The sequence below is a fragment of the Odocoileus virginianus genome, chromosome 34 (assembly GCF_023699985.2).
Source record: "Odocoileus virginianus isolate 20LAN1187 ecotype Illinois chromosome 34, Ovbor_1.2, whole genome shotgun sequence".
NCBI lineage: Eukaryota > Metazoa > Chordata > Mammalia > Artiodactyla > Cervidae > Odocoileus > Odocoileus virginianus.
Window position 1 is genome coordinate 26,165,239 of NC_069707.1, and position 26,545 is coordinate 26,191,783.

General features: G+C 42.2%; 1 protein-coding gene and 1 pseudogene across 4 annotated transcripts in view; one reads left to right on the forward strand and one right to left on the reverse strand.

Moving 5' to 3' along the window:
* Window positions 1-26,545, reverse strand: part of ARFGEF3 (ARFGEF family member 3) — a 176,741-nt gene that overhangs the window by 17,119 nt on the left and 133,077 nt on the right. For all 4 annotated transcript variants that reach the window (XM_070461545.1, XM_070461544.1, XM_070461543.1 and 1 more), the window contains 11 exons: window positions 26,137-26,316; window positions 21,086-21,230; window positions 19,409-19,531; window positions 13,548-13,651; window positions 11,704-11,848; window positions 8,810-8,938; window positions 6,687-6,863; window positions 4,773-4,887; window positions 4,018-4,120; window positions 3,716-3,847; window positions 1,123-1,244 (listed from right to left, as the gene is read on the reverse strand). In XM_070461545.1, the coding sequence (XP_070317646.1) occupies window positions 1,123-1,244; window positions 3,716-3,847; window positions 4,018-4,120; window positions 4,773-4,887; window positions 6,687-6,863; window positions 8,810-8,938; window positions 11,704-11,848; window positions 13,548-13,651; window positions 19,409-19,531; window positions 21,086-21,230; window positions 26,137-26,316 (1,475 nt within the window). The remainder of the gene's footprint in view (window positions 1-1,122; window positions 1,245-3,715; window positions 3,848-4,017; window positions 4,121-4,772; window positions 4,888-6,686; window positions 6,864-8,809; window positions 8,939-11,703; window positions 11,849-13,547; window positions 13,652-19,408; window positions 19,532-21,085; window positions 21,231-26,136; window positions 26,317-26,545) is intronic.
* LOC139033024 (transcription factor BTF3 pseudogene) lies at window positions 22,886-23,622 on the forward strand (annotated as a pseudogene).

The following is a 26,545-nucleotide window of genomic DNA, read 5'->3' on the forward strand; positions in this document are numbered from 1 at the left end:
AAGCACATGGGACATCGGTAAACTTCTACGTCTGAAGTTCAGTGGCAGGTTCATGAGTTATCTCACTTTTTATTCATGGTCTATAACTTACGAACCTTCCACATAGTCTTTTGTATGTACCATACATGCTTGACTAAAAAATCAGTACCTATAAATTTTACCCAAATTAGGTGTTTAATCAAACTGCTGAATTAACTGCTGTAACTTCTGAAAAAATCACACTCTTTCTATAAAATGGGAAAGGACACAGGTACTGCACTTGGCCAGACCTGGCTTTGATTTTGGGTTTCCTGCTCTGCAGTCTCCATGAATGTTTCCTCGCCAGAAGTTTAAAAATGGAAACTTTGTCACTGGCTTCATCCTGAGCTCTAGGAACAATGGTTTTTAGGCAGGATGACAGTATTTAAAAAGGCAAGTTTCTTGCGGCACACACAGATCTTTCTCTATCCTAACAACTGTACTGCTCATGAGAAATATTTCTCACTGAAATAGTATGGATCAGGCCTCAAATTACTTTTTCAAAAAGGATTATTAAAAAAAAAACCAGCCACAAAAAGTAGGGGGAAAAAAAGGATTAAAATATGTATGATGCTATACATACACTGAGTTGTATCCTTTCCAAATTCATAGAAGTCCTAACATCACAGAATATGTACTTGGAAAAAGGATCTTTAAAGAAGCAATTAAGTTAAACTGAGGGCATTAGGATGGACCCTAATCCAAGCGACTGGCGTCCCTATCGGAAGAGGAAATCTGGGCATAGACACAGAGGAGAGACCACGGGAAGGCACAGGGAGCAGGCATTCATCTAGAAGTCAAGGAAGGAGGCCTCCAAAGAGACCAGCGCTGCCGACACCTTGATCTTGAACTTTCAGCCTCCAGAACTGTGAGAAATCAAATTTCTATTGTTTAAGCCACCCGGTACTTTGTTATGGCAGTCCTAGCAAGCTAATACATGTGAAATGTGGGAAATTAACAGTTTTGTATGAAAACCTTTGCTAAGTGATTCCACAGTTGTTTTCAGCATTCTTGGCTGAAGACTGAATTACAATGAACAAGAGCTGGGAATAAATGAACTTTCCTGTTTGTACGTGCTCTCCCGGTGGAAGTTTAGCTGCTTACCTTTTCTTGGCGTGTCCATTTGGCTTCTCATCAGGAGGCAGTTCAATAATGAGCTGACAGGACTGAGCATGATCGAAGTTGTTTGGAGTCTTTGGTGAGCACTGGGTATCCAACATAAATACCTGCACAGGTAGACAAAGGTACAATGCAGAGGACCACCACCCTTGACCTGCCTCTGCCAGGGATCAGCTGGGTGGATGACCCTTGGCCAGAGGCGTCCTCTTTCTACTCATTTTCTCACCTCTAAAATGAGGTCAGTGATGGTTTCCTGCTTGGTATGTTTGTTGAATTAAATGAATTATTAAGTGTATTAACACATGCAGAGAACTAGAAGAGTAAATATTCAATAAATGTTACCTGCTGGCACTAATAGTAATAATAATTCTGCTTCTACCACATGACAAGTCATTACATTCCAAACAGCAAGGACTGACATTTAATATTAATTAAGAGTAAATAAAGAGGGGCTATGTTTGCGAGCGATCTTCTCTGGTTTAGATGTCTGTTTGGTACACCTATCCTATGCAGGAATGGGAAATTAATTGGGATCTCTCCTTTTAGGACAGCGATGTGGCCATGTTACTCTATTAGACACTGGGAGAAGTGACTTAGAAAATAGTGACCACTGCTTGGATTCTGATCTAAATGAATTCATCTGATGTTATTTAATCCACTTTCATGACTTACCTTTGAAAATGAGTGGGTTTTTTTTAGTATTAAAGTTAAAAAAATTTTTTTTCCATTTATTTTTATTAGTTGGAGGCTAATTACTTCACAACATTGCAGTGGGTTTTGTCATACATTGACATGAATCAGCCATGGAGTTACATGTACTGGAGTTAAAAATGAGTGTTTTTAAAGAACTTTCTTTTTCCAAATTTTGGTGGTGGTGGTTTAGTCACTGAGTCGTGTCTGACTCTTGTGACCCCATGGACTGTAGCCAGCCAGGCTCCTCTGTCCATGGGATTTTCCAGGCAAGAATACTAGAGTCGGTTGCCATTTCCTTCTCCAGGGAATCTTCTGGGCCCAGGAATCGAACCTGGGTCTCCTGCATTGCAGGCAGATTCTTTACCAACTGAGCTACGAGGGAAGCCCCAAATTTTGTTTAATTGAATGTTGGGTTTGAAGAGTGAATATGGGAGGAAGGTTTATGACTGAAGAAGAAAAATATTAGGAAATGAGAAGATTCACTAGCTGTTCTTCTCCATTAATAATCTATTCCAGAACAGGATTCTATTTTCTCGCGATGTGGTAGGATGTGGTTGAAAAGACCATTGGAGGCCCATAGGAAAATTCCTCATCTAGCCAGCCGGGATGGTTTCCTACTTGAAGAAGCCACCCCTCTGGAGGCCCACCACCCTCTTGCCTTCCCTTATGGTTCCTGGTCATACGCACGGCTGAGGGGAGGGATGTGCTCAGCAGATGAAAGAGAAGCTGAAGGTGGGAGGTTCTTGTCCCACGCTCTGAGGAGAGACTTCTCAGACAAGAGACTTCGCCTCTGACAATGCGAATGTGACTGAGTTCTTCACACTGATTGATGACCCAGGATGCCCTGACTATCAGTGTGATGAGGGGAGATTCTCTTAAGAAGTTAAATAGATTTTGTAGAGAAAGGGAACTTTTGAAGATAAACCCCAACTCACTTCATTTTCCCAGTGCATACACGTTTATAAAAACTGCTTAATATTTTAAACGTGTATATGTAAATTATCTTCTGCATAGGAAAACATAATTCAAATATGTCTGTTACTAATTCATGATAGAATTTAGCCAATCAATAGTGGTTTGGAATTCTTCTGCTATTATGACTAGAACTGTTACGAATATACATGAATTAAGGCACACTACTGATGAAAGCCCCATGCAGGGTTTCTTAGAGGCAGATTGACAGGTCACTTAAATTTTTGAGTGCGTATCGGTGGCCCATGATAAAGCTGTAAGGCCTTCTGTGATACACTGACCCAACAAACATTTAATAAGTGCCTTCTATCTGCCCTGCTCTAGGACTGCCAAGAAAAATATACAGACTATGTTCTCTGCTCCTGGCTTGGCTTACAACCAATATTTATGAGTTCTGTCATGTGTCAGGAAGAAAAAGTCACTGGTACATGGTGATTCCTGCATGGACAGGTACATTTTAATTTTACTGAGTTGTTAACATTTACAAGTTGCTTAATAAATTTGAGTTGAATGTTAAGCTCAATGCTCCTTATGGGAGATACAGGAAAAAACAAACAAGTTTGCCATCCTAACTTAAGCACTCACAGTCGAGGATTAACAACACTATTGCAGTAAATATTTATAAGCAGGGCAAGCAAATTATATATGGAGTGCAGTGTCCAGGTGGAAAAGGACCCCATGTGATCAGGACGCTGGAGGATGTAGCAAGCTAGAGATGGTGAGAGGCCCTGAATGCTGTTGATTGGGTTCGAGTTGTTCCTAGTAAAGATCAGCACTGGTCAGAGGTCAGAACCAGGATGCTTATGTCCCCAAGGGAAAGAGAGGCAGTGTGGTGATGCACAGCCTTCAGGAAGGCCCTCCAACAATATCGCAAGCTTGCTGAGGCCCTGAGATCTAAAGCCCCCGGCCTTACCTGCTGGGCCATGGCTCGGATGCGCCAGTACTCGGCCTCGGCACTCGGGGAGGAGGACGGGGCGGCCACCCTCACCTGGCAGCCTTCCCCGCTGAAGCTCTCGGTGCCGCTGTGGAAGCAGCCCAGCAGGTCCTAGGGAGCAACACAGTGGTTGTTTGCTGGGTGCGCATGGCTCCCGGCCCTGCCGTGGATCCGACACGGTCGCAGAGTCGGGGCGAGGTACTGACGTGGCTACCTTGTTCTCACCCACTGAGACCGCCTCCTAGGAGGCGGCGCCCTGCCCTCGCCTCTGAGCGGCTTACCTTCACTGGCTTGAGCGTGGCCGAGAAGGCATCCTGCAGGGCGCAGCAGGCCAGCCTCCACATCTCCTCCGTGAACACGGGGCCCGCTGTCACCAGGACGTACCTGCCGGGAGGACAAGTCTTGCATTCAGACATTTTATTGTCACAAAAGGTAGGCCCTTCCCAGCAAGTGCCTAGATGTAGTCTACAGTTTCCCTATAAGACTCGCTATCTTTTGTCATTGGGTTTTGGGCTCTCTGCCCATCTGGTATGCCATTGTCCTGACACTATTTCCTAACCCACTGGATATAAAAATGGACCCCCCATTACAAACAGGCCAATGTTTAAACTTTAGGTTTGTGTGCAAAGACTATATGTATATTCTATACTGATTTTCCCATTCCAGCCCCATTTTTCCACGACTCCTCTACATATAGCAAGATAAAACCCCCTTGTCACTTGTAATGCTTTTCCTCTGCTTACAAAGTCACCACCGATCAGAAGCTCACCCACCTAGGGAGCTCTGACCAAGTATTGTTACCACAAAAAGCTCCTGCCCTGCTCCCTAAGGGGAGGGACCTTGGTCACATCACCTTCTAGGGAATAGAGCACCCTGTTTAACGACTTCCACAATATATATTTGCTGATTGAAAGAAATGAAGAATTAGTAGCATAGTCATTTTTATTTATAGAAAGTAGATTGCTACCACAAAAGAATTCAATTTCCCTAGACGTCATAATAAAACCTGTAGAGAGCCAGGAAACCTTTTTCTCACCTAATACAGGAGCAGCCCACTCGGGAGATGGTTTCCGTGGGCTTGGCCACACATGCTACCAGCAGCTCGAAGAGATCCTTCAGCATGGTGTTGATCATGCTCTCATACCTGATGTCTACAGGGAGATCAAAGTGAGGCTGCGCTCAATGGGACGGCAAAGGAGGGAAGGCTGAGCATGCAATGGGAGGGCAAAGGAGGGGGCCGAAGGGCAAAAGAGGGAAGGCCGAGCATGAACAACAGAGAAATATCAAGAAAACAGAACAACGAGAAAAATGGCCATAGCCAAAATAAAACACCCATTACAACACAGATTTTCTTGGATTTTATCTAGTTTTGGCTTGTTCCATCCATTGCTAGGTATATCAAGATGAAATGCATGAGGCTGACTTTTCAAAGTATATAATTCATCTACTTAAGCAGAATAGAACATATACTATTATATGCTGCTGCTAAGTTGCTTCAGTCGTGTCCAACTCTGTGTGACCCCATAGACTGCAGCCCACCAGGCTCCCCCGTCCCTGGGATTTTCCAGGCAAGAGTACTGGAGTAGGTTGCCATTGCCTTCTCCGATACTATTATATAGATTGAATACTAAGTAGTAAAAAATGTTAATTCTTAAAGGGAAAGATAAAATGAACATTCCTTACTGTTGCTAGTTGAATTATTAATAATATTTAATTAAATGCTCTTAGTAAACAAAACATCTTGTATTAACTACCACTTCTTGAACCTTTTCAGTTTGGCTTCAGTCTGCATACTGTCCCCAGAATAAAGAAAATAAGACCTTCCAAAATCACATTCTGTTTTCCACAAAGTATTTGCGATGCAACACAACCAATTCTTGGTAGAATCTGCAAGGACCCTGATCTGGGCAAAGCCCTGACCGGGACGGAAACACTGCCCCCTAGCGATGCGGTTAGTGGCTGCAAGTGTTTCTCTTCAGTCGTGTTTTGTGCTTAGCAGAGACCTCATTTCTTACCTTTGCTTTCTGACCCTCCCTTGGGGTCAAGTTCTCATGAGTTTCTCTAACCTTACCTCTTCCTTTATACTTCTGTACAGCACCTTTCCCCTATAACCTCTAGGGCTAGCAGCAAGATTTCTCCTTTTCCCACATTTCCAGATCTTTCCACGGCAAGAATCATGAACAAGAGTCCGTATTTCACAAATATTATTCCATTGGTATGACAACTGACATATTTCTCCTGCCTCTAGCGCCCTCTCCACCTGCTGACTTCAACATATTATCCACCCCACACTTCCAAATCTTTTCCAAAGTGCCACTGATATTAAGACCTCTCTCTTCACTCCTTATCTGTTACATAACTTCCTGCCCATAATTTGAGCCTTTCCTAAAACCCAGCCTCCCCAGATGCAACACATAATGGGATATATCCCTCCCTTACCCCTAGGCTATACAGATATTTAAATTTCTTACATATCAGTACTTGAACGTGCCTTCCCTCTCCTAATGCATAGATATCCTAGACCTTATTAGGTGTTTTATCTTTTGCGTGCGTGCTAAATTGTGTCCAACTCTTTGTCACCCCATGGATGGTAGCCTGCCCGGCTCCTCTGTCCGAGGAGGACAGGCAAGAATACTGGAGTGGGTTGCTATGCCCTGACCCAGGGGTCAAACCCATGTCTCCTGCATTAGGTAGGCAGGTTCTTTACTGCTAGTGCCACCTTTTATTCACACATGTATTTTAAGAATTGTTTGATAATTTTCTAGAGGACACATGGGTACCGCTTTTCTTTTTGACAAGCTCCTGTTAGAAGGCTGGCAATGACCATGTAATTCTATCTTAATAATTTCCAGGACAAAAATCACGCACTGGTCTTTACTAGACACTGTTAGACAACAATGTTGACTACTAAACAATGACTCAGTGTGAGCTGCTCTGGCACCACAGATACCTGAGTGGATAAAGCTCTGAATGTGCTCCACCACCAGCTCACAGGACAGACCGATGGCATGCTTGAAGTTAGCCGAGGCCACGTCCCAGTAAGAATGGTCTTTATGGCTACGGCGGAGCCAAAGAGACATCACAGGAAGGAGAAGGTGAACAACTGCATAGATGCCAAACCCTGGTCCTGAAAAAGAAAAGCCAGTGTCAGAATGTGAGCTTAGCAGCTCTCCTGCAGTAAAAGGGAAGCTCTCTGCCATCTCTTGGCCCTGCCTATCTCTTTGGAAGGAGCTCTCCATTGTCTGAGAAGGATCAGGGGAAAGGAACTGACCACTGACTGGGGAATGAATATATGGTCTTCAGTGACATTTTTCTTTTTTGTTTCTGCATGATTTTAATTACACAAGGAATACACAAATATACTCACTACAAATTCAAGTAATGCTGATGAAGCTAAAGCACCACGTGATCAGTTCCTTAGTCCCCAGGCATAAATAAACATACAATACACACATGCATATGGTTTGTACCCTTTAAACTGTAAGTACATATGTTTATATGAAAAGAGGAATATAGTTTTATTACTTTTTATAAATGGGATATTGTAAACCTTCGTTTGTATGATTATTTTGCCCTTAACAGTATATGTTAGAGATTATTCTTTGTCAGCAAATTTAGATATTCTTCATTTTTGTTACTACATTCTGTTCCAAGTTATTCAAACTGTATATGCATTAGTTTACTTATCCATTCCCTTACTAATGGACATTTAAGAGGTTTCTATATTTTGCTTTATGAACAAAGCCATAATAAGAGTCTTTGTGGAAATGTTGATAGATTTTTAAAATTCTGATTATAAAAGCAAGGTATGCTTTTTGTCATAAACACAGAAAACACATGAGAATACAAAGGAGAAGAAAATAATATTTTGATGTGTTTCCTTCTAGTACTTTTTGAATGTATGTATGTTTGGGTATCTGTATTTATGAATGCATCACAAAGTTGAGATTGTGCTTACACACTATATATATTTTAACATAGTGCCTTATAAATAATTATTCATGTCATTACATACTATTCACAAATATTTTTAATGCTTATAGATTATTACATGCTTTTATCATAATTTACTTAACTCATTTATGTTCATAATTATTTTGGTATTCAAGATGCTTCAGCAATTTTCATTATGTATAGATTTTTCTTTATTACTATTAATTTCCTTTAATAGATTTTTAGAAGTAGAATTATTGGGCTACTTCACCCACACTTAGAAGAAAATGGTGCTGGCCAATAAAATATCTGCTTATTCTTAGATAGAAAATCTTTAACTTTTTAATGCATAGGAGTATTCATAATGGTTTTCCTAAAAATAATTCTAATACAAATTTTGTTATAGATCTTAAAATAGTATCAATTATCAGGTCATCATCAATTTATGTTGAATACAAAGCTCCTCTTATTACTATGGAATTAAACTGGTGGTTTCATTTGTGGTTCTATTGGTGAAAACTAAAATCTCTATAAAAGATTTCTTTGATCTTGGGAAAATGTGGCTGGTTCAGTGCGCATGCTAGCCCTAACTAACTCATTACAAGAAATAAATTCCCAAGGGCCACTTTTCCCCTGTACTATCAGGGTAATCACTACATGTCTTTCCCTAAATCTAATCATCGATTCCCCTTATACAATTAAGATATTGCTATCTTTATATTATATATACATCTGAGTGGCTGGTTCACATCAGTGGTGTATCTGGTGAGCCTTACTGACGCCCTGGGGCCAAGAGCATGTGTGACCCGGCCAAAGAGGAAGGCTGGAACCACGGAACAGAGCAAAGTTAGCTGGTTCAAGGGAACACTGATACCAGAGCTGTGGCTTGAATATTGTGGGGGTTCAACACATTCAACTAGCTGGCCACCACCCATTATTTATAAATGGCCTGGTGGCAAACCCATAAATAGTACGAGGACATGTCTTAAAAGTCACTATGTTGCAGTCATTAAAAATATATGTATTGAGCATCTGTTATGCTGTCTAGCGTTACAGCAGTGAAATAGACACAGAAATACCTTTCTGGAAAAAGTTACACATATAAAAACGCCCCGAAAAGACAGACATAGAAATACTTACCAGGTGTTTTGGTAACATCTCTCAACAGCTCAAAAAGTAAATCCAAAGTGGGGGGCTGGTGCTGCCGAGGACAGTTGGATACAGCTGCTGTGAGCTGCTCCAAGAGGATGATCCAGACTTCTATCAGACCTGGAAGCCGAAAGCAGACCTCTGTGAAATTCAGTCGAATACAGAATCATCACAAGATCACAGTGAGCAATGTATGTAAAAGGCTTCTGTAAACTGCCAAGCTATACGGATGTAAGCCGTCACCTTGTAAGGCAGACTTCAGTGCCTGTAAATATGGACAAATTGATTTCCTACTCTGACAAAGTCAAAGGAAAAGAAATACTGTTCACATTTCTTCCTTATTCCCCTTCAGGAAGAAGGTGATGTGGTATGTAAATTCTGCTAAATGAAATAATTATATTTGTTGGGAGTTGATGATACAAGTGATTCATCCGTTTAGTTCCATCACCTTAATCCTTTAAAAATTTATAATAGATATATGTATAAACAAAAAGTTGTCATTTTAACATGTACAATTCAGTGGTATTACTGCAACCATCATTACCATTAATTTCCAAAACTTTTTCACTACTTCAGTAACTGGTAACAATAACTCTGCATTTTCCCCCTCACTCCAGCCCCTGGTAACCTGTGTCTGGCTTATTTTACTTAAGATAATGTATTCAAGGCACACCCATGTTGTAGCATGCATTATAATCTCATAACTTTTTAATGGATGAATTGTATTCCATTGTATGTATACACCACATTTTGTTTGTCAAGGTACAAAAGTATCTAAAGTAGACTATACAAAACAGCTCATTCTATGTTTTGTTTTAATACATCTAATTGTTCAGCAAAAGAAAACTGTGAGAAGTCGCAGTTTTTAAATATTCCCACTAAAAAAACTACTTCCCTAATTTTGAATATCCCTGTTAATAGGAGGCAAAAACAAAGTCATGGACAATAAGTATAAAAAAACTAGGTGATAAAAAATTCTCATGAACCTAAAAATATAAGCATGGGTGGATAAACTAATTAATAGGATATGCAGAGGACAGAAAAACATGTTAAACATCACTATGAGGGGTGCAACCAATAAAATCCAAGAGGAAAACTCTACAGGACAAAAACGTCACTCCTTCAACAAATAAACTTGAAGAGGAAGATCTATAGATTGACAGGAATTTAAGAAATGGAGCAAACATGTAATGCAGAGCTCACGTGAATTACGAAAGTTAACTGATATATATAAGAAAACTGGCAAATTGGTTGGGTGATGGGTATAAGAAGGTTCCTTATACCATCCTGTCTAGTTTTATATGTGTTTGAAATTTACATAGGAAAATGGAAAAGCAGTTATTTGCCTTCAGAAACAAGAGAAAGAATATCTAAACATACCAATGATAAGGAGTAATTTTTAACACCAACTTAAAGCTTTTATTCTTTTCTCTGATATGTTATATATATAATTTTAAAGCCCTTAATGAATTTACACTGTAGGAAACCTTAGATTGGTGCTTGGCTAAACTTGATTTATTTTCTTGGGTGGGCTGCCTAGGAAAAAAAAAGATTAGCAATTTGCAAAAATGGGAAGGGAATGCTCACTGTTCCTTGTACAAATGGTTTACAACTGCTTTAAAGACTGTATTATAGACAAGCAAAATAAGCTTTTAATTTTCTGGGTTGGAGGTTTAAGATGCTAAGTAAAAATTCTTACCTAATCATTGAAGTGAAGCCTCTATCAGGCAACACCTAGCCAATTTCTAATATCTACTTGTTCTCTACATTAGATATTTATTCGTTTCTATAATTTTCCTAACAACTTGTCTGAAATTGTAAGGTTTCACTGTTAATGATCCCTATGCAAAACTGGAAAATTTCTAGACATCCCCATAAATGAATTTGTATCTGAAAAATAAAAGAATTAAAAACAAAAAGTAAATTAAAAAATCTTTCCCCAAAAGTCCTTTTACAAGGGTTTGATATGCCCAGATATTAGATCCCTAGAAGGATATCATTTCCATTTGTAGGTCTAGAAACAGGACAGAGTAACCTGGATTAGAAGATAGCAAAAGTGAACATGAGTGAACCAATCTGAAAATTATCATTACTAGTTTGAACTGGAATTCATAAGAAACTACACAGGAACTAATTTGAAACATTCTTTAAACTTATTCTTTTAATGAGTCTTCAGCTTCACCCAGTCACAAACATTCTCTCTTTCGTAATGGCCTAATTTCCCCAGTCTCTAACCAAACAGTCCTATAGGAAGTAATTATATAATGACTGTGTTTATAGGTATTAAAGGCAATTACCAGGCATTTTAAGTACCAATGCACCAAATGCAACCACAACCCAATTTGCTAAATTCAAGAGAACTTGGAGTTAGAAACTTTATTTAGTGGAATCTGTAAATCGACACTGGTTTTAGATGGAGGTATTCATCTAAAAGGGGGGCTTCCCTGATAGCTCAGACAGTAAAGAATCTGCCTGCAATGCAGGAGACCTGGGTTCAATCCCTGGCTCAGGAAGATCCCCTGGAGAAGGGGGTGGCATCCCACTGCAGTATTCTTGCCTGGAGAATCCCATGGACAGAGGAGCCTGGTGGGCTACAGTCCATGGGATTACAAAGAGTCAGACATGACTGAGCAACTAATACACACACACACACACACACACACACACACCCCCATCTAAAAAGGATGGGTTTGAGACCTTGATTGTAAAATGTTTTTGCAGAGTCCATGGAAACTTAAGGTAGGCTTGTTCTGTTAGAATTATAAATAATAACAATGAAAGTGGATGGTCATTTATGATCTGTGAGCTACTGAATTCTTGACTTCAGCTTTTGGAAATACACACATATAGCAAAGAACCCAGTTTAGCTCAGTCAGTTAACTTACCAGTGTCGTCATCAAAGTCAGACAAGACTGACTCAATTCCATCCTCACTGCTTGCAGACTGCTCCTGAAGTCTTCGGGGCAAGCTAGCAAGTCGCCCACTAAGGAATATCGGCTTCAAGGGCATCTTGTAGATTTTGGCCAACAACTACATAAAAAAAAAAAATCAAGCTGCAATTATATACTGGAAAAAGCTGCACTCTATTAAATCACAACAAAACTATATACAGGTAAGAAAAGGTGGAGAGAAAAGCAGAAAAGCTCCCAGTCTAGGAAAGTTTTAAACTTGGTTGTGATTTGAAAGCATAAGGCAGCCCACAAGAGGCATTGATCCTGTGAAGCAGATAAAATAAGAGTCAATGGTAACAAAAAGTTAGAAGAAGATTCTGTGGATACCTTTTCAGTATCTCAGTGGCACAGGAGTCTTATAGACTCCCACAAACCTATGAAGGGAATCATGAAACACGTTAAGAATTTTTGCCTGTGGGTGAGTTGTTCTATGGGGAGCACTGAGAAGAGAGTCTTTAGGCAAATGAGCTATCAGACTCTTATTCCCCTTCCCCTGACTCAACATCAAAGAAATATGGGGCCCCTGAGGATGGAGGAATCTGAGGGGCGGGTGGGCAAGATGAAGGCATGAGAAGAAGAGCTAATGGCTGCCCTGGGCTCTTCACTCCTGTCTCACTGCTATTGTCCTGACTCCCTGCTGTCACTGGGACAAACTCACAAGAAACCCTGTACTTCACAAATTAGAATTGTGCCTGGACTATTTTAGAAGCTAGGGAAACAACTGTGAGCGAGACAGACAGAGATCCAGCCGTGTGTGTCTTACAGACATACTCCTTTCACAAATAATATTTCTGACAGGTTACAGGAAAAATTTAGACAGGGGGCTCTGAGAAAGGGTGACCAGATGGGTGGGGAATGTAGGCAGAAAGTAGGTAGATACTTAAGCCCTGGTCTCCCTGAGGAGGTGATGTCTCAGATGAGATTGGACAGTAAGGAGCGATGCCCATACAGAGATCCGAGGAGAGAAAATTCCAGGCAGAGGGAACAGCAATGGCCCCGAGCACTAACAAGTCAGGAATGTCTGAGGGCGAGAAAGGGAGCGTGGCGGAGCACAGTGAGAGAGAGGGAAGGAGCTGAGGCCGTAGGGGAGCGAGGTCAGGTCACATGGGCCTTATGGAAGCGTATGGAGGAGGAAGTCAGAGCGGGGCATCCTTTCTAAAGACCTGGGGCTTAATGCTGTCAACCCCCGCCAAGGGAGGGGTTACAGACAGACAAGAGGAGGCCGGGGGACACACCTGAGGAGACGAGAGACGAGCTATGGAGAGAGGGTGTCGCTGAAGAGGAAGGGCTTTGGGGAAGGAGCATCGGATTGTTCCGCTGGCATGTGACACGGGTTTAAGAACTGGACTTGACAAAAGGGAGGTCACTGTTCACACTGGCAAGTGATGTTTCACTGGTTTCTTTACTAGATCCTGGCTGCATACCAGCCTCTTACTTTTTTTACGTCTCTCTTCACTGTGTGCAGCCTACTGTCCAGGTTTCGGTCTCATCAGGAAGATTTCCCAAGATGTCTTAGCCTGACAGAGAGAGATGACGGTAGTCCTTTCATCGGGTATAAATGAGAAGTTTCAGAGACCTCAAAACCCAGTTGTGTGTTCTAGTATATTCTCATGACTTTCTTTCTCTCCTTTGTAGAAGGTGTGGGGACCAAAATTTATACTCCAGATGTAAGCCCCACTCTCCTCAGAGACAGCAGAAAGTGTTGTTCCTGGGCTTCACAAAGACACCTGTGCATATTTTGTGAGCATCTTCAGAGGCAGGTTTGGGGGTCTGGGTACCTGAGAACAGCGCCGGAGGTAGTGCAGGGCGGGGAGACACAGGTCTGGGGACGCGGCTCCGGGTCCTGGGACACAGTCTCCGATCTCCTTACAGTCCACCTCCCCTGGGGGCAGCGGGGAGAGACAGAAACAAACAGTGTTTATCCCCTCCTAACAGAAGACCTACTTAGTCACTCAGCATTTGCTCACCAAAGGGCTACTAAAACAGAAAAGAAAAAGTATACAACCCTGAGAAAAGCCCTTTCAGTCAAATTTCCCCCTACACGTGTACACATTAAATACGGCTGGGGGTCAAATAGTACACATCATACCTTGTTGAAATTATTCTCTTCTGTAACTCCTCTTTTCACTTGTCAGTTCAGTTCAGTCGCTCAGTCGCGTCCAACTCTTTGTGACCCCATGGACTGCAGCATGCCAGGCCTCCCTGTCCATCACCGACTCCCAGAGTTTACTCAAACTCACGTCCATCAAGTCGGTGATGCCATCCAACCATCTCATCCTCTGTTGTCCCCTTCTCCTCCCGCCCTCAATCTTTCCCAGCATCGGGGTCTTTTCCAATTCCGTATCCTGCCACAGTCCTTTCAGTGGCTGGAGGGTGTGTGTGCCTGGGCACTCTGTAACTGTAATTCACTTTCCTGGGCCTGCTGCTGATGCTCTGACTTCTGAAGCTTTGAGGACAGAGGATGATCCTGAGAGACCAGCCATGTGCTGGGTTGGGATGAAGCACTAGGCCCCACTCCGTCTAGAGAAGGACCTCGTTTGCTGCCAGCACTCAGCACTAAACCGTGATCATAAATGAAGACTGGGAGGATTCGAAACATCTGCAGCTTGGGGGTGGCGACTACATAACTGAGCTGAAATGATATATTTTTTGTGTATATATCTAGAAATGGAACAGATCTGTAGAGGACATCTAGATAGTCTATAGGTAAATAAGTAGTTCAGAATTACTATTTTTCTTCTTGCATGATGAATCTATTCCTACACTTTTTAATAAAATCACACCATAGTACCGTAACTGTTTCTAATTGTCTACAATTGTAGTAACCAGCACCCTCCCTGCAGGTAAACATACATAATTACTAGGCATTTGCTGAAGTTTAAAAGATAAAGAGGCATGTTTCTCAACAAAGAAGAGAAAACCATTTCTTATGTTTTAGATCAGGGATTGGCAAACTTCTTTTATATATAAATATTTTAGGCTTTGCAGATCACACTGTCTTTGCTGCAACTTCTCAACTCTGTCATTGGAGCACAAAACAGCCACGGACAAACAACCATGGCTGTGTTTCAATAAAGTTTTATTGATTAAAAACTCTGAGTGGATGGGATTGGCCCGTGGGCCATAGTTTGCTAATTCCTGGTTAGAGTAACATACCTCATGGTATAAAAACACAGAGCAGTTCATGTTGAAATAACCAAGTGGGAATTAAAAATAAATTCAAAAAAAAAAATTCATTTCTTGTAATGTACACCCTGCTACCCTTAAAATGGATAACCAACAAGGACCTACTGTATAGCACATGGACCTCTGTTCAATGTTATGTGGCAGCCTGGATGGGAGGGGAGTTTGGGGGAGAATGGATACATGTACGTATATGGCTGATATCAGAACATTGTTTATTAATTGGATATGCCCCAATAAGGGGTTCCCAAGTGGCTCAGTGGATGAAGAATCTGCCTGCAGTCCAGGAGATGCGGGCTCGATCCCAGGGTCAGGAAGATCCCCTGGAAGAGGGTGTGGCAACCTGCTCCAGTGTTCTTGCCTGGAGAATCCCACGGGCAGAGCTGGACATGACTGAAGCGACTGAGCAGGTATACCCCAATGTGAAATAAAAAGTAAAAAAACACCCCACCCCCCCCAAAAAAAAACCCAAAACAAATAAATCCATTTCCTATCTTGTTAACCACAGCGAATGTTCCAAAGATTTTTTATCCAGGCTTCTGTGTTACATGTCAAAGTCTGTGCCCCCTGGAGATGGGCAGGACACAGCCAGTGTGGCTATCCTGGGGCCTCAGAAGGCTGAATGGCATCATCAGCTCGATGGATGTGAATTGGAGTACACTCTGGGAGATGGTGAAGGACAGGGGAGACTGGAGTGCTGCATTCCACGGGGCCGCAAAGAGTCGGACACATTGAGTGCCTGAACAACAACAGGTGTCCCACTGACCCAGAGCCACAGACAAGTAACTGCCTCATAATTCACAGAAAAATTAGAACCTTTTGGTTTTAAATATCCTCAGCTGCACAGTGACAATTCTGCAGCTCTACTTTCAGGCCCCAACTCCCTCCTCAAGAGAAGATCTCAGAATTCTGACATCTCCACTTGAATATTTCATAGAAACTTAACGTGTACAAATGCCCAAAGACAGTATTCATGACATCCCCCTCTCCTCCGCTCCTTTGGGACATCCAGATTCTGAGTAACGTCAGTTCTGACAGGGAGTTTGAGGAGAGGGAGTCAGCCCGAGTTCCTCCTCTTTTCCGGCCCCGCATCACAGCAGTCCGAGCCCTGTGGATCCCACCTCGCCAATGTCCTCGATTCTGTGTTCTCTGCTCGCTCCCAAACTACTGCCCACTGGTCTCTGCCTGCAGCCTCTTACCCTCACCCACAGAACACGTCCCTGCCGGAGTTCAGTTTCGAAACCTTCCCCACACATTCTCAGTCCCCTCATGTGGCCTGCAGGGCCCATTCCAACTCATCACCCAGGATCCCTCCTCTGTGGGTACCTGCAATGTACCCAGCTTTTAGAAAAGTAAGCCTACAGCTCACTCCACCAAGTTCAAAGGTCAGTTCTCCCGTGAAGCCTGCATGGGGTCTACTACCAGCACCCTGTCTCAGCAGCTCGCTTATCTCAGCTTAACTCACTTAAAAAAACAAAACAAAACTAGCATCTATGAAAGTATTATTACTACTGAACTGTGATGATTTATGTGTCTGTTTCCCAGAAGAGGCAGCAAACCTCTCACAGGCAGGAAGCACGTTTTATTCACTGTGCCAGTGTAGCAGGCACTGGACTGTTCACTGAACAACAGAATACCAATACTGTTCTGTAGTGTTGCACGTGTGTGTGTGTTCGTGCACGTGTGTGCTCAGTCGTGTCTGACTCTCTGCAACCTCAGGGACTGCAGCCTGCCAGGCTCCTCTGTTCATGGGATTTCCCAGGCAAGCATACTGAAGTGGGTTGCCATTTCCTCCTCCAGGGGATCTTTCTGACCCAGGGATGGAACCCACATCTCCGGCATTACCACTGATGATGATTCTTATAAAAAATGTAAGACTGTGGAACACTAGAAAATATTTTAGTCTCTGCCCCAGTTCCTGGCACAGAGCTCCTAAAACCCTAATTTCCCAAATGATAAAGATCCTAGGAGCATCTTTTGTTCTGATACTTGATCTTTGACTCCAGCTCCTGATGCTGAACTCCCAAACCACTTGGAATTTCCTAGGTGACAGCATTTTTGTTCCCATGAGGCAAAGCTTGTTGAGCTCCTGGATGGGGGCTGGTTACCAGAAAGACCATGGGGAAAGAGAGGGGTTGGAAATTGAGTTAATGATTGATCATGCCCACATGATGATGCCTCCATAAAAAAGTCCCCAAAGTATGGGGTTCAGAGAGCCTCTGCAAAGGTCAACACATCTATATGCTGGGAGGAGGGTGTACCCCAGCTCCATGGGGACAAAAGCTCCTGAGCTTGGGACTCTTCTTGACTTCACCTTGTATTATCTCTTCACCTGACTGCTCATCTGTATAATTTATCATATGCATTATTATATAATAAACTGGTGAATGTATTTCCCTCTCTTCTGTGAGCTGCTCTAACAAATCATCAAATCCAAGGGGCGGGGGATCATGGGAACTTCTGAGTTGTAGCCAAGATGGACAGAGTTGTGAGTAACTTGGGGACCCACTACTTGCAACTGTCAGTTGAAATGGGGGGGGGGGGCAGTCACACAGGACTGAGCCCTTAACCTGTGCTAACTCTGGTTAGTGTCAGAATTGAATTGACCTGTAGGGAACCTGGCTGGTGTCACAGAGGACTGCTTGGTGTGGGAACAAACCCCAGGCACATCTGGTATCAGAACTCTGGTGAGTGGGATAGTACTTGAGAGAGTAAAGAAGCATAGGAGGAAGAGTTTTTTTCTAAATAAGCACTGGATTTTTTACTATCTCATGTAGAGATTACCTCATGCTTTAAGGTATTCTTATGATTAAGATACTAAACTATTTGCTTTCTATTTAATGTAGGACAGAGTTTGAAAAGAGGATGAGATGGTTGGATGGCATTACCCATTCAACAGACATGAACTTGGGCAAACTCTGGGAGATAGTGAGGGACAGGGAGGCCTGGCGTGCTGCAGTCCATGGGGTCGCAAAGAGTCGGACACAACTTAGCAAATGAACAACAACAAAAGAGTTTAAAAAGAGTAAAATCGTACTCTGTTCAAAGAAATCCTCCTCTGAAGCCCAGCATGTATAGTGGATAAGTGAGGGGCATTCATGTTCCCTCAGTTCAGCCCTTTACTTCCCAGAGAAAAACAGAATGTGTATATAAGAACACAATGTAACAAGGATGGTCTACGGATCAGACCTATGGCCTCCAGCCTCTTTTTTGAAACTTGCATTTTATTCCTGCTCCAAAATAAGGGGAACATGGATGCAATCACCTAGCTTCTCCATGTCCTATTTTCTTTTGCAAATAAATTGTCAGTTATTTTGCAAGAATACAAAATAATTTTTATTGTTGTTGTTCAGTCACTAAGTCGTGTCCAACTCTTTGCAACCGCATGAACTGTAGCATACCAGGCTTCCTTGTCCTTCACTATCTCCTGAGCTTGCTCAAACTCATGTCCATTGAATTGGTGATACCATCCGATCATCCTCAGTCAGTTCTTTGCATCAGGTGGCCAAAGTACTGGAGCTTGAGCTTCAGCATTAGTCCTTCCAGTGAATATTCAGGGCTGATATCCTTTATATTTTTATAAGGATTGGCCTTATAGTTTCATTTAAAAGGTTCTCAAGGCTCCATATCTAAGAGATGTCCAGGGTGAAAGTCTCAAAACTTGAAGTTTCTTCTAAACTTTTCATTTAACTAACCTGCCACTCCCTTTCACTTTCACCGCAGATAAAACTGAGCTATACCAACAGTAAGTCATGCTATATCAGCTCATCCCTCAGTGGTATATGAATCTTTGCGACCCCATGGACTGCAGGACGCCAGGCTTCCCTGTCCATCACCAACTCCCGGAACTTGCTTGGACTCATGTCCATGGAGTCGGTGATGCCATCCAACCATCTCATCCTCCGTCGTCCTCTTCTCCTCCTGCCCTCAATCTTTCCCAGCATTGGGGTCTTTTCCAATGAGCACTCTACTGTGTTAAAATATTTCCAAATTAAGCCTAAAAATCAGGTAGGTATTTCCTGAAACACACGAAATCTCAAGGAAAGGTGACTCCTACACTTTCAAACTACATTTTGTAATCAATATAGTCTGGGGGAAGGCATCTTAACTTTTGCTTAAGAGCTGGGAACTCAAACTCTAATTAGGCTCATTAATTATGTGACACTAAGGACAGCAGTTTTCTGCATAAAAGCAATTACTAAACATAATATTGAACATTTTAAGATTCAAAAAAAGAAGTTGGAGTAAAATAATATATGAAGACACTTCATTATAAAATTATTCCATGAACACTGTGAAAAATATCAACCCTGGACAGAATCCAAGCTGTGTGCTCCTGAGCACACAGCATAGCGCCGTCTGCTTCTCTCCCAGGATGCCTGCACCCAATGCTTACAGAGCCATAAGGATAAGGGTCTCCAGCTGTCAGGAGGCAGGAAGGGGGGGCTCCACTTACCCAGTCCTTTGACAAACTTCATAAGGCACATGATGTAACTAGTGGCTGCGTTAGCAAAGACCTGGATGTTGTCGGTATTGAGAAAAGCTTCAAATACATCAAACACTGGCGCCTGGCCTTTTCCTGAAGGAGGAAGGTTATAGAGTTTTAAGAAAGTTAGGTGTCTACCCTTCAGGTTGCCCATACTCCCAGCACCTTCCAAAGAGCATTAAAAAATATATATCTATTAGAGCAAAGCCCAGGTCTTTTGACTGGATAACTGGCTTGGCTCCCGTGCTGAGAACAGCTTTGCCTGCAGGGGGAGCTGTAGGATGGCTGTGAGGAGAGCTTAGTAGACAAATGAGGGCAAAGCCGGCTGAACGCAGGGTTGAGCAATGTGTAGGTCTACACAGGGCCATTAAACATGTGGTCCTTTGGAATTCTGCACACAGTCATAGATATGGGAAGGTTTAGGTAACCCCCTGATGGCACACACTAACTTACTCATACCTGTGCTGAAAAGAGCTAACATAGAAGGCTCAGAGGCTGCTATCCTCAGAAAGGCCTGCCTCAAGGGTTGGCTCTTGGCTGGTCTGGGAACCTGGCTCACCGAATAGTCCGTTAATTGGATGGTTTACTCTGCCTGGATGGTTGGCGCAAAGAACACAGTCTGATCTGAACACCTTCCCCTCCCCCTCCAGGAAGTATGGATTTTGGAAGTGCGGATTTTGGCAGAGGGTACCTAAGTGACCAGCCCTTAACTGGGTCTCTAATGGGCTTCCCTGGGTAGAAAGGCTCACACACTGCCCCTGGTCATATAAACTGCTGCATTTTCCACACTGGAGGTGAAGTGCTCTGTGGGACCCTCAAGGGAGGGCGAGAGCTCAGGGAGGCCTGCACAAGGAGTCTGTTTTCCCCTTAGGATCTGGCTTGTCCTTACCATGTCACTGTAATAAACCTCAGCCACGAGCCATTAATAAGTTTGAGCTATGTAATAAATCTTGGCATAACTACATGCTGAGTCCCATGAGTCCTTCTGCTGGGTCTCTAAATGCAAGGTTAGTCTTGGAGGTCCCTGACCCAACATCCCTGGTCACCAGGCCTGCTGTATGGCTGCCCATCTATTTCCAGCCAGACCCCATCTCCCTAATTCGAATTCCCTGTTATTTGGATATTTTCTGCTTCTTCCTAGATAGTGGATAACATTTTTTCCTTTTGGTTTTATGAATGAACTCAACACAGACATGTGTCAGTGAAATGACCTAAGTCTCTCAGCCTTCAGCCTTCTCTGTCACTGAGAGCAGGGCCTGGAAACGCTCAAGGTTCTCGACCTGCCGGCAGAACTCAGAACTTGTGTTCCTGCTACACCATTTCCTGCTGATAAAACAGCGGAACGCCAGTCTTCCCTGTTCTCCAACTTCTTTTGATAGCATGGAGCTTGACATGAAGAGCTATTGCCCCACCGCCAAAATCAGCACTCCCATTCAACACAGAACCGGAAGCCCTAGCCGGAGCAATCAGGCAAGAGGAGAAATAGAATGCATCCAAATCGGAAAGTAACATGGCCTCTTTTTGATGATGATATGATCTTATGTATACAAGGTCTTCAAGATTCCACCAAAAGACATAGAACTACAGTCATCAGAACGTAGAACTAACAAACAAGTTTCAGGATGCAAAATCAGCACACAGCCTTACCCATGGAATAGTCGCCCACCAGGTACTCCTTCACCTCAGACTTGTTCCCACTGTGCACGGTTTCCAGGGCGCTGAACAAGGGCCTCCACCCTGACTGGATTTGGGTGGAACACACTTCAACCAGCTCCCCGATGGACGTGACAACCTGCAGAGGCAAAGGGGGTGGCCCTTGGCGCCTTTTCCTTCCAAGAAGCAGGCGAGTTTCTGGGAAGATGGATGTGCTTCCCGGCTCCCTATTTCTGGGTTAATTTTAGTGCAAGAGAAAAATCAAAACCTAGACAAACTCACTCAAAAGTCTTCTAAATAAGCAACCATACTGCATTAATTTGCATTTTACTAAGTGCCACTAAGCAACTTTTCACATGCTATTTGTAAATATTTTGCTGTTTTTGAAGTTAGGTTTTTATCTTTTCATTACTGTCTTTAAATCATTGGGTTCTTCATGCATTCTAAATGCATTCCAAGACACATGGTTTGCAAATTCTTTTTCATAGCTTTGGGCTTGCCTTTTTATTTTTAAATGGTCTCTCTTTTAAAAAAAAAATTCATTTATTTTTTGGCTGTGCTGGGTCTTTACTATTGTGCATGGGCTTTCTCTAGTTGTGGCGTGGGGGCTTCTCACTGTGGTGGGTTCTCTTTTTGCAGAACGTGGGCTTCAGTGGCATGGCATGTGGGCTCAGGAGTTGTGGTTTCTGGGCTCTAGAGGACAGGCTCCATAGTTGCGGCGAATAGGCCAAGCCGTTGCACATGGGATCCTCCAGGGCCAGTGGTTGAACCCACGCACCTCAAATTGGCAGGCAGACTCCTCACCACCGAGCTACCAGGGAAGCCCCTAAATGGTGTCTTTTGAAGAACAAAAGTTTTACATTTTATTAAGTCCAAATCATCAATTTTTCTTTTTACAGATCCTGTTGTGTCATTTCTAAGGAATCTCTGCCTAACCCAAGGTGGTCTCCTATGCTTTCTGTGGAAGCTTTTATGGGCTTTGCACTTATTTAAGCCTATGACCCATTTTGAGTTATTTTTTACTGCATATGTTCAAGCACCATTTGCTAAAGGAATATCCTGTCCCTCTATTGAATCGCAATGACATCTTTGTCAAAAATTGACCATAGATGTGAGAATTTATTTCTATACTTTCTATTCAGTTCCCCTGATCAATAATTCTGTCCTTATACCAATATTCCACGGTGTAGATTCCTTAAGTTTTGAAATTGGGTAGTGTAAATTCTCCAAATTTGCTGTTCTTTTTCAAATGTGTTTTCTCTATTCTAGATCCTTTGAACTTGTGTATAAACTTGAGAAACATCTTCCCAATTTCTTCAAAAAAGTCTGCTGAGATTTTGATAGGAATTGCACTGAATCTATATATCAACTTGGGGAAATCTGCCATTTAAAAACACTGTCTTTCAATCCATGAATGTAGCATCTTTCATAATTTGTTTGAATATTCTATTTTTTTCTCAGCAACATTTTGTAGCTTTCAGCATACAGGTATTTAACATCTTTTGCTAAATTCCTAAATATATTGTTTTTGATGCTCTTGTAAATGGAATTGTTTGCAATTTCAATTTTTGATAACTTACATCTTGGATACAGGAATGCAAGTGACTTTAATGTGTTGTTTTTATAGCCAGTAACCTAGCTAAACTCACTATTAATTCTAGCAATTTAAAAAATAAATCCCTCTAGCTGCCATCTGCGTCCCCCTGTGTGTGCGCCTAACCTCAGCCGGTCTGCCCGAGACCACCTGAACGCCAACCCTATTCCCCTGCTCGGCCCCACTTCCACTCCAACAAGATGAAAGAAACTAACATGAACCAGGAGAAACTTGCCAAACTGCAGGCACAAGTGCACATTGGTGGGAAAGGAACTGCTCGCAGAAAGAAGAAGGTGGTTCATAGAACAGCCACAGCAGATGACAAAAAACTTCAGTTCTCTTTAAAGAAGTTAGGGGTAAACAATATCTCTGGTATTGAAGAGGTGAATATGTTCACAAATCAAGGAACAGTGATCCACTTTAACAACCCTAAAGTTCAGGCATCTCTGGCAGCAAACACTTGCACCATTACAGGCCACGCTGAGACAAAGCAACTGACAGAACTGCTCCCCAGCATCTTAAACCAGCTTGGTGCTGACAGTCTGACCAGTTTAAGAAGATTGGCTGAAGCTCTGCCCAAACACTCCGTGGATTGTTTGGCAAGCACCACTTTCCACTGGAGAGGAGGAAGATAATGAAGCTCCAGGTCTTGTGGAGAATTTTGATGAGGCTTCCAAGAATGAAGCAAACTGAATTGAGTTAACTTCTGAAGAAGATAAATCTTGAAGAAGTTACTGGGAGCTGCTATTTTATATTTTGACTGCTTTTTAAAATTTTGTTTATGGATCTGATAAAATCTAGATCTATAATATTTTTAAGCCTAAGCCCCTGGACACTGCAGCTCTTTTCAGTTTTTGCTTATATACAATTCATTCTTTGCAGCTAATGAAGCTGAAGAAGCCTAAGAATAAAGTTTGAGACAAAGATAACTAAAATTCAAAAAAAATAAAAAATAAAAACAAATAAATTCCTTAGGATGTTCTATATATAAGACCATGTTGTCTATGAACTAAGACAATTTTGTTTTTAAAAAACTGGATGGCATTAATTTTTTGGTACAGTGAGTAAAATTTATAATGTTGAACAGAATTGGCAAAGGCGGAAATCTTTGCGTTGTTCCCAATTATTGGGAAAAAGTATTCAGTTGAGCATTGTGTGAAGTTTGATATTTGATTCTCAAATACTCCTTTCATCCAATTAGTGAACTCCTTTCTATTTCTCATTTCTTGAAAGTTTTTTTTTTATTTAAAATGAGTGATGGATTTTGTAAAATGTTTTCTCTGTGTCTATTAAGATGACCATAGGGTTTTAATCCTTTATTCTACTAAAAAGATACATGACTGATTTTTGAGCTGTTAAACCAATCTTGCACTGATTCTTTCCTCTACCATCTCAAATCTTGCTGGTAAGCCTATTTAGTGGATTTTTCATTTGTTGTCATCAACTCTAGAATTTGTATTCCTTCTGTTTCTATTTCTTTATGTAGATTCTCTATTTTTCAGACATTGTTATCTTTGAACATAATGCTTTGAACATACTTATAGTAGCTGCTTCAAAGTCTCTGTCCCCTAATTCAACATCCCAAGCCACGGCCAGGACACAGTGAACAAAGCCCTTTCCCCACCACATGCGCTGAACTTCTTTGGCTAAATATTCCATAATTTCTACCATGAAGGCATGACTGGTAAGGGTCACCACCTCTTCTAGATCCTGTGTCTATCTGCCTGCCCACCTCCAAATAAGAGTTTTGGATCTAAATAATCCTGGGTTGAGCTTAATACAACATCTGGTCTTATTGTCTGCCCCTCCCCCCACCCGAGAGCATACATCATTGCTGCTTATTTCTTTGACTATCTCATACTTTTTTTTGCTGAACATTGGACATTTTCGATAATATAGCAGTGCTGGGTTCTGATTTATTCTTGAGGGTTTTTTTTTTTTTTTTAATGCTAAATTGCTCGGACTTATACTGTAGACCCTATCTCTGCTCTTCCTGTGGTATAAGGCACCAGTATCTCTACTAAATTTCTTTATTTTTATTTTTCAGCCTGACTTCCTAGTGCTGTCTTCAAGTCTGCATAGGTTAGTCATCAGCTGATGAAGTAGGCAGAGATTTTGCTCAAATACTTTGAGCCTTTAAGGAGACTGCCCTCTGTCAACCAGGCTGGGGAGAATATTCAAAGTTCAGCCAGTTTGTAACTCTCTCTGGTGTTTTGCTTTCTGATGGGATCTAGACAGTCTATCCTATATATGTCCATATTTCAGTCAGCTAGCGATGCATCAGGAATTTACCTTGTCCTTCTATGAAATCTCTGGTTTCCGGAATCTCACATTACATTCGTTACTGGTTCACCACTGCAACCTTAGGCCAGCAACACTGTAGTATTCTATTGCTTATTTCCTACCAAATCTATATTTTCTAGTGCACAAACCAGTAGTCTTCTTCAAACCAAGTCTGTCTCTTAAGCAGAAAGGCTAATTTTCCCAGTCAGCTTACACTGGTCAAATTACTATTCTTATGAATAGCTTTTAAGTGATGACTTCCACCTTCAATAAGAAGGTCACAGGCTCCCACTGTCCTTAACCAAAGTTCTGGCAAGAACTATTTTTCAGCATAAACGCTACTCAATTTGTCATCTGCCTGTGGTCAATTTCAAGAGCCCTGCAATGGATGCTTTTGACAACTTTTTCTTTTTGTAGACTAAATTTTTATGGAAAGGATTCATTAACTTCTTTATGCCACCATAGCCAAAATCTCTCCTGTTCTAAATGATTGTTTAGAATTTTAATAAACACAGTTATTTTAAAGTCAGTCTCTGATAACAACAATATCTGGATCCCTGGTGGGGAGCTGGGGAGGGTGTATGTGTCTATTTTGATGGTTTGCTTTTCTTTCTGTATTCATGACATATTATTTCCTAACGAGTCAGTTATTTTTGACTGAAGGCAGACATTTAGCTTTACCTGATGGTCAGTTTGCTCTTGGCCAATCCAGTCTCAGAGCCTGCTTCTCTGGCTTCCCACCGTTACTTAGTTTTGGGCATCTTAGCATTCCTTACTTTCTTGCCTGTGTGTCAGTGTTTTTAAAATAAAAAGCTTAGCCCTTATTTAACATTTTTAGTAGATTGCAGGGACAGAGGATCTGTATTCCTAGATCATCATAAGAAAGAAGTCTCTAGTTTCTTTACCATTTGTCTTTCCGTAGAGGGCAGGACAGTGGATTGAGTTCAGTGTGGGTATGAGAGTATAGACTAGTATGGCCAGGGTGCCTGGTTCAAATTCAAGCTCCACCCATCACTAATCACATATCCTTGGCTAAGCTGCTTAACCTCTTCTGGCCCCAGATTTCATGTGGGCTCGCAGTACTGGAAAGATGGAATCCGCAGCGTTCACACAGCAGTCCTGCGGGCGCACCCAGTGAGGGCCGGCGCTGTGATGGTTACACACTCACCTGGTCCTGGACGTCCTCGTCGCACAACTCCAGCTGCATGATACGCTCGAACGGCCGGAACAGAGCTTCGTTAAAGTGGAAATGAGGTGGCTCGTTCCAGTCCGTGAGCACCTCCGTCAGTATATCATGGATGAAGGAAACCGCCTTCTGAGACACATGTCTTTCCTTATGGCAGGCAGCCTGCAAAATTCACGGGAGAGTCCAACACCCTCAGGACTTCAGGCAACTAAGAACCTGGTTCCTGAAGCTTTTCCTAACCCACCTTCCTGGAGGGAGGTGGAAGCAGCAGCTCCGCTAAAGTGAAAGATTTCAAGGATAAGCGTCAGTGAACAGCACACTAAACTGCATTTTAAATAATTTAACCAACTGATCAGGCACATCTTCAGTTTCACTTTGAAGTTTCTAGAAA